The sequence below is a fragment of the Dermacentor andersoni genome, chromosome 3 (assembly GCF_023375885.2).
Source record: "Dermacentor andersoni chromosome 3, qqDerAnde1_hic_scaffold, whole genome shotgun sequence".
Lineage (NCBI taxonomy): Eukaryota > Metazoa > Arthropoda > Arachnida > Ixodida > Ixodidae > Dermacentor > Dermacentor andersoni.
In genome coordinates, this window is record NC_092816.1 from 114,797,790 (window position 1) to 114,806,895 (window position 9,106).

Consider the following 9,106-nt stretch of genomic DNA (forward strand, 5'->3'; position numbering starts at 1 on the left):
ATTTCATTTCTTGTTTCTCCATTGGGGCTTTTCCAGGCTCACTTTCTGTTGCTGCGCTTCCTGAAGAAGCTAGTTATTATTCGGCCTTTCGGCTAATTCTACCGACACCTTTCCTCTAATGTTCTTAGAATGAATGCCATAGTTGCAAATTGCTTGTTCAGCAGCCTACTTTTTCCTCACTTTTGCAGTGAAGTCGCCCAAGCCTACGACTCACTGAGTTTCCACTTTTCTCATTGCTAATTCACCTTCTACATAAACTGTTGTGTTTCTTCATCACACTGACTGGAGGTTGGGCCGTAGGTTTGTACTACCTTTATTCTATACATCCTATTTAGCTTTATTACGACTACTGCTGCTCTCTCTATAATGCTCTAGAACTGGCCAATTTTCCCGCTATGTCCTTATGGATTAGGAATCGTACACCTTATTGCTTCTAATCCGGGAGTCCTCTATACCAGAGGATGTGACCGTTAGTCAGCACTGTATAAGCCTGACCAGACCTACCCGCACTAAGGCCAATAATATTCCACACAATGCCGGGTACTTCCTCAAAGAGTCCTATGAAGCTAGGTTATCACGAGAGGGTTCGTGTTTGAATGTTGCCATGTTCAGTTTAGAGTGGTGGCCCGTCCGGGTACAGAAATTCTTAACACTCTCTGCTTATTTGCAGGTCTTACCACTGCCTTGGTTAGGTTAAAACACGTTGGCGGGCTAGTTGGTTAGAATCCATGGTATAGTGTATAAGCGCGACTGGACGAGGACGAAGAAAGAAACAGATACACAGACACAGCGCTGTGTCTGTGTATCTGTTTCTTTCTTCGTCCTCGTCCAGTCGCGCTTATACACTCTACCTTGGTTAGGTGCTCCGTAACTGCTGGGGACTGAAGGCCATGCGTTGATTGATGGTTTAATGCGGTAGGTAGTGGCCGAATACTGGACCAGCGAAGCCGATTCCTATTCTGGAGAGGGATTGTTTTTTGTTAAAACTTAGTGGGCATTGCTAATTTGGTTGCACCTGGACTAGTATAGACCCACTGGCGCTCGGCATGTTTTGCCAGTGTCACATGGCACTCCAAGTCTGCAGATCTAAATTTATGCAATCAACTAAAGGAATAAGGTTTTACAGCGAAGCTATATATAGCTAGAAACCCATGCATTTTTTCTCCATGAATAAAAACTATCATCATCAATGGCTCATACCCCCTTAAGCATTCGTGCTCCCGTAAACAAGAAAATATGCAATGCTTCATAGCCCTGTATGGCAGAGGCTACAAGCATTCAGCAAACTGAAGCGAACAGTGCTTAAATTCTTTCTAATCACGCGTACAACATACATAACAGAATATCGAAAACTGTCATCATGTATGGCTCGTAACCCGTGAGCCATTGCTCATACCCTCGTAAGAAAGCAAAAATACAATTACTCATAGTCCCGTAAGGTTCATGGCTGCTCACTTTGCATGAATGAGCAGCGATTATACCACCCCTGTTGTCGTTGTCGGTGATATCAATGTGGATATGTCGGTACCGAAGAGGGAATGGTTTACGCTTTCCATGTCGCAGAATTAGCTTTTGTGACGCCACACCAATCCTGCCCAACCGACCACCCAGCGGCGTTTGTGCATCGATTTGACATTATGAACAATGTGATTGCAGTTGCAAGTGAAGTAATGGCCACCGGTCAAGACAATCAATGAGTGTGCACACCATACGTCATAACGACCACCCAGCTAGACAATAAATTAGTTCGTACCTTTGTTCAAATTTATCTGTCACCTCCGTGTCTTCTACAGGAAATCTTCGCTGATCAACCACCCTCACAGAGGGGAATGGCTCATGATCATTTTTGTTGTTCTTTTCTACGTTGCTTTCTTTCTGTATGTTCCTTTTTTCTTCTTTTTGAAAATTCTAATTTGCAATACTTGAAAGCATTAAGTAAATGTTTCAGTATAGAATGGTTGGCCAATACCCCAGTGTGGGTATGAGCCATTTTATGAGGCCATCATCAACTTCTTCTACACCATTCATCAAGCGGTTGCGAATCTTTGCCTGCTGGGAGAACAGATCGTGCCGCTTGATCAGTGTCATGCCGGCGAAAGAGGAGGCGTCTGAACCAGCGAGTCCCAGGTCGGGGAGCACTACTCTCCTGGAAGGCTTCGCAAGCGCGGACACGCGAGCCTTGATCCAGGAGAACGTCTACATCATCCTTGGTCACGGGCGGTTCCAGCAGATAGTCCTGTTCAGCGCCTTCGTCGCCATCTGTGTGGTGCTGCTGCACTCGTTAGACTACTACCTCATCGGCCGTCCCGTGGACCACTGGTGCCAGCCGCCCGACGACCTGCGTTACCTCGGTGTCCAGGGCTGGAAGAACGTCGCAATTCCCGTGCTGGCCGACGGCAGCTTCAGCAAGTGCACCGTATACGAGCCCCCTCTACCGGTGAGCTAACGTCCGTCGTGACCCTCGTGCATTTCGCTCTACCTGACACAGCTGTACCACGGCTGCTACATTGCCATGCCTTCTTGCTTAACACTCTCTATGAGGTAATGCAACGAGTGTGATGTATCCCGTAAAACACGAACGATTTTCGAAATCAGCCTACAATAAGCTCTAGGCAAAGCTTCACATTCTGGTTAGCTTACTACCTTCTCGCGGCACGTCAGGATGACGACAGACGGTGCGATGGCTTTTAGCGATAAGGAAATGCGTATCCATGCTATCGGCTGCTTCTGCAATAGTTTTTTGTTTCCTGCGCGCCGAGCTTGTTCGTCATGCGTTCCTTTAAAAGTACACGGCAAGAATGCTAAGAGGCAACCACTCGAGGAGAGTTTCAATTTGAAGGTAATTTGAAATTCCATGCTGCAATCATACAGAGGTACACATGAGCTTACACGTTGTTATACTGAACGATGGCAACGAAACAACAAATGTAACTGTTTGACACAAGTCCTCGAAATGTCACGTCATCTTGAAACACATACAAAACGTGAAAATAAACACCATGCACGCCAAAATGATCACAATAAAATATATTCAAATAGTAAGATGTTTATGCGCCTCCAACAATAAAAAAAATTTCAGCGTAGGACTTTGGCTATCCAGCTGCCGGAAGGAGGCTCCACAACCCTACAGAGTTTAACAAAACAACTTTAATCTACTTAGACAGAGCGAGTCTGAGGGTACTCAAGTTAGTCTATGTACATAATTTGAATTCTACAGCATGCGTACAATTCTACACATTCTACAGGTATGTCATACATGGATGAATTTATATACATCACAAAAAAGAAAAAGCGGAACCTTTTACGAAATTCACACTAACCTTCCTGTGCTATCACACAATTTTGTTCATTTTTGAAACAATATAATAGGTTTTTTCCAAATCCTACTTTAAATAAATGCTTTTATTATTACGGTGGTCAACCTCCGCCCCCCCTCCCCGCCGATCACGCGCCCGGAACTGCTTGTCTACTATCCACTGTGAATAAATGCATTTGATTCAAGAAAATGCAGGCAACAAAAACAACATGATGATGTTCACCATGGGGCAACGCTGCTCACACAGTAAATGAGTTCTGACCGGCAGAAATCGCTGGACTCTGCTGCCCTCTCTTTTGTTACTGGCACGAGCATCCACTGACCCCCTTGTTTCTTGCGCAGCCCTTCCTGTTTACCTGAGACGACAGTGTACGAAATTCAATATAAATAAGAAAAAAATTGAAAAAATGCCACAGTACAAAATTCATTGCATTCATTGTAGATATGGTAACATAGCACAATTTTAGTTACAAGCTGAGTTGCTGAAGTGTCCGGAATAATTAGAATTAATTAGAGATCACAGCTTACCGCACACCAAAGCGCAGAATCATAGACTTTCGAAACGCGCCACTTGAGCACGACCTTGGAGAAATTCCTGAAAACGAGGAAGTAAAAAGCCAAAGTAGTGACGTCGCTAGTGACGTCACACACAGGAAAGTGACACGATATTTAACAGGCTTATTAATGGAAAGCAGTTGTCTAGCATACACTGAACGTCTGCATAGCAGAGCGGATGAGACGTTACTTCCTCCTCCCTCGCTTCTCCTCTCCCGGCGCTCACCTGCTCGCCCGCTCTCTCACTTGCTCACAGCAGCTTCGCGCGCGCGCTGGTTAATGCTGTGACGCCAGCAGCGGAGAGGGAACGTTATGTACACTTCGTGCGCTGCTCGCTAGGGGGCTACGCCCCACCAGGTGCCGCGTGCTCCCCTCCCTCTTCGCCCTCCCTCTCTCCTCTCCCGCATATTGTGCCAGGGAAAAGACGCTCGCTTGCCTAACCTAACGAATACCAACGCCGAGGTGCGAGTTCCAGTAAGAGACAGCTAAGTCTAAGTTGCCTACCAGTTCTCTTTATCGTTTTGATCTGAAGTGTTCTTGGCGTCAATCTAGGCACTTCTCATTATATAGGTAGGTTCCTGCCTTCCCTAATTCTTTCAATAGAAAATTCGAGTGTCTGATCATTTGGGTTGAATCTCTGAAACCGAGCACAGGATCCTGATACTCTACCCGTTAGGTAACGATCGCTTTAGACAGAAAGCTGAGCTAGTTGGTAAGGATTCATTATGCAAAAAGATGAGGCGTCCCGACAGCACACAAGAAAAGAGAAGTGGAGAACACAAACGCCGACTCTCAACTGAAGGGAGCACTGAGGCGAAAAGAAGAAAGAAGACATAAAACTGAACTGCGCGAGCTCTGGAACGGTTTCGAGGGGGACGGCCGTGATTACAGAAAGCAGTAATGGCAAAAAAGAGTAGTGGGTATCCCGTGCATTCATTCAGTATCACACAGGCTTAAAAAAGTTGCAAGTAGATATGATGTTAATGTTGCCTTCACTGCTCCCATTAAGCTAGGCAAGATGAGCTGCCGTGCAGAGAAAAAAGGAGCAGGTAAAAGGCAAAAAAGAACAGATATTTGTCCTGTGAACAAGAACAACAGTTTTACTGACTGTCGTATGGGTGTGGTTTATAAAGCTTTAGCTGTGGCCAGTTCTACGCAACGAAAACGCGGCGGTGTATCGATCAGAGGCTAATGGAACATAAAAGGTTGTTAACCGGTGGATCGCCTTGTAATCTTTCCCCACATTGCCAAGATTGTAACTGCACGTCAGCGTAAGATGAATGCGCGATATTGTAAAGGAACAAGAATGAAGATACGCGTCTTATGGTAGAGGCACGGGATCTCTATAATGGTGGAAGGGCGTGCGGGAGTCAGCCTTCGATTGCTCTACCTAAGGAAGGGATTAAGTGCCTTAACAGCTATCTCTCGCGTAGACCGGCACATGTACCCGACTGGCACGTGCTGCTACCATTCCAGAGCTTGCGCAGATAAGTTTTGTGTCTTCTTTCTTCTTTTCGCGTCAGTGCTCCCTTAAGTTTATTGTCGGCGTTCGTGTTGTCCTCTTCTCTTGTGTCCTGTCTGCGCGCATCACCTCCTTGCATAATATATCGCTTTTGATAAAGAAATTATGGGGCTTAACGTTCCAAAACCACTTTCTAATTATGAGGCATGCCGTAGTGGAGGACTCTGGAAATTTCGACCACCTGGGGTTCTTTAACGTGCACCTAAATGCAACTGGAAAAACACGAACAGCAGAAGGAAAAGGAAAGAATTCTTCCCCTTTGACTCTCACCTATGTCGTCGGCTGATCCCGCTCGCTGTATACTTCCATCGTCAAAGACGTAATAGAGCAAGCAGAAAAGTATACAGGCGGGATGTTAATTGCCGCATACAAGGGCATCACTTAAATTTGATTGCACGCGGGGGCGTCATGTTTACAGATATTATGATTCTTACGGAGTTCGCGCTAAATGAAGAATCTAGGCGGATGCACGGAGGGAGGCTCGGCGTTACTCAGTGATCAATATTTATGTCGAAACAATTTTATTCCGATTGCGAGGACTTCGAACGTGAAATAGCAACTGCTTACAAACTCATCGCATTGCGGTTCATATTGTGGTTTGTGATGTCGATGGACGCTTTGTTTTCACTCCTTTTCCAGGAAGACAAGCAGCAAGAGCGTAGCATAGTGCCGTGCAAAGCGTGGGACTATGACACCGAGAAAGACGGCGAAAGTATCGTCAGCATGTGGAACATGGTGTGCAGCCACAGCTGGCTCTACTCCACTTCGAAATACACGCTCGCAGTGGCCCCCATGCTATTCGTTCCGATCGCCGGAATCGCAGCAGACCGCATTGGTCGCAGACCGGTCTTATCGGCGTGTGCCGTCTCCATGTTGCTCGGCAGCCTGGTGACCACGCAGTCGTCCACCGTGGGCGTGTTCATCCTCTCGCGCTTTGTCACACGTGCCATGGGAAGCGCGACCATGCTGATGGCCTTGACTGTGCTCTACGAAGTGACCGGGAACCAGCACCGGGCTCCGTACATCTTGGCAGCCGGCGGCATCGCCATGCTTGTGACGCCTCCGCTGGTGCACGGGCTTTCGACGCTTAAGCCGACGTGGTTGCTCTCACAAGCGCTCTTCGTCACTGTCACGGCAATAATGGCCTCTTGGTGCTGCTACCTGGACGAATCCCCTGTTTGGCAGATTGCCACGTGGAGGCTTCGCGCAGCTGAATTCACCATACTCCGCGCAGCCCGGTTTAACGGCATAGACGCTCACAAGGCCACCGCAACATTCAAAGCTTTCAAGCAGCAGCTCATGAAGCGAGAGGCCAGCATCACGTCGGTGACTGCCAACACCACGAGCATAGTCCGTTCGGCTTCCCTTCGCCGGCGCGCATTGTCTGCAATCGTGACGTGGTTTAGCTTGAACTTTGCATTTCGTGCCTCAGGCTTGGGAGCCACGCTCGAAGAACTGTGGTTGTTGGCATCGTTTATACTGAGAGGGCTCATTCTCATCACAGCCTTCTATGGCATCAGGCAACGAGGCCACCGTGTGACACTATCAGGCGTAATTGCTCTCCTCGGCGCCTCAAGCGCACTGCAGATGCTACTCTGTCACCCGCGCTTGGCCGTCGCACTTCCTCTGCCGCGTATAATGATGTCCAGCGCAGCGGCGATTGCCATATGCCTGAATTACGCGTACACCGCGGAGGTGTTCCCCACTAAGATTCGATCCGTGGGACTATGCCTATCGTACTCCGTCGGCCGGCTTGGCGTCATTCTGGCTGCATACATCCAAGGATCCTTGCACGAACAACAGCTGTTGGTTGTTGCGGCCATCACAACTGGGCTGGCATTTGCCAGCGCATTATCGGTCCAGTGTCTTCCCGAAGTATTTGTCGAGGAGAAGCCTGCCGGAGACCGCGCAGTTCTGAGTGAAAGCCAGCGCAAGGAAGCACTTATAGCATCTTTGAGTCCCACCATGGAGTCGGAGAAGATACTCAAATCACCCAAGCCGCGCAAGCAACGCAAGAGAAAAGGAAGCTCGAAACGCGGTAACCTGACCGAAACTTCAGCGGCACCATCCACACCCCTCGCCTGTACCCTAAATGAATGTGCTGGCTCTCCTGAGCGAACCTCACCGACGTCGATGTTCAAAACGCCATCGCAAGAACTGTAGTACATCTGATACGTGTGGGCTGATTAAGGAACACGTAACTTCTTTTGTTATTTTCGCGTACTTTCCGGCTTACTTATCTTTAGCTAAACTGAATTAGCTGTCTTTCGGTTTTGCTTCATTCTGATACATTCTACTGTATTTCTTTTGCCTAATCAAACTTTTCACCTTTGATTTCTTCTTCTCAGTGCGTGGGAATCATGTACTAGAATTTGCATAAGTCATATCTGCTAGCGCAGCTCATCCTTAAATCCACATTACAGCGTATGGCGCATACAATAGACACTAGCATACTTTTAATTACTGTGTCGTTTTGAATGCGTTGATTTGATTCTCTGCTGCGATATGACTGTCATTTATTCTACGCGATCCAAATTTAACGTGCTCAGGCTATTTTAATTCATCAGTAATGTTAACATCAAAACTCCAAGGGATCAGAGCGGGGCCTCTGTGGAACTTTCTATATTGTTAAAAAAATACAGTAACAGGAGCAGTTACCAAATTTTACTTCCCATTACTACTACAGTGCTATCTGAACAACAGCTTAGATAATTCAGAATCAGTAAGTTATACATTTGCTAAGCATTTACAAGGTTTTACAGTCCAGTAAGTAAAAGGTTCTTCTTCGGCCAAAACGCTGTTTTCTGGCTGTCTTAATGCAATTGTTTGATAAAATATAGTCCTTATCAATATGGTGTGTGAATAGTCATGCACTGTCTTGTGGCCCACTTGTGTGCAGACTGTACCTTCTAGAAATAAAGCTTCATGAATTTGTTGATGTGTTCAAAGGCATAAGTTCCCACCACTGTAACCTTAGCTACTCAAGACTATGGGTACACGGGGTGATCATTTTTCAGTTATCCGGAGTTTTCTACAATCGCCTTTAGCGGACAAGTAATTTTAGTCTTTCCGCTGCATTACTCGGAGGCGCATATTACACGAGAAATCCAATTACATACTCGATTAAATAAGGTCACTAACTTCTTAACGAACGACTAACATATTACAAGTTACGAATTGTGGTCGGCGAGTTTGCAAGGCCTATCTACTTGGAATAAATTTAGACTATGACACCAGTTTGGAGATATGTGTTATCAAACTCTCCGAAAGAATGGACTGTTTTTTCACTTAATTTTGTCACGAAGACATTTTCTTGATTCATTGAAGGAAGAAAATAACTGGTACACTCACATAGTTGGTCCCGAACTTTGTCCAACGATGTCTCGAAATTTGCGTAATGCTTGAGATTCATTTCAAATTGATACGTCTTGTAAACCCACCGGCTACAATTCGTAAATTTCAACATGTGCCTATAGTAATTAAGCTGATTGGCGCGTTTTTTTACTTAGCTGAGTGTGTGTTTCGATTTCTGGTTCTAGAAATCTCCGCCTCCGCGTACACGCAGAGGGCACAGCGGCGACGTAACGATGCACAATGAACATTTATTTGCATGGTTGCGGAGCCGCAATGTCCTTTGCCTGGACTGCTCGGGACTCGTAAGTCTTTGCAAAGTGCTGTTAGTTTCCCGTTCTTCATCATTTGCGGCCCATCTT

General features: G+C 46.4%; 1 protein-coding gene across 1 annotated transcript; it reads left to right on the forward strand.

The window, feature by feature from the left end:
- The first annotated feature begins 2,086 nt into the window (after positions 1-2,086).
- Positions 2,087-7,556, forward strand: LOC129386407 (solute carrier family 22 member 7-like). Its single transcript, XM_055074318.1, has 2 exons — positions 2,087-2,437; positions 6,033-7,556. Exons 1-2 carry the CDS (start codon positions 2,087-2,089, stop codon positions 7,554-7,556), a joined length of 1,875 nt encoding a protein of 624 aa, XP_054930293.1.
- Positions 7,557-9,106: the final 1,550 nt, after the last annotated feature.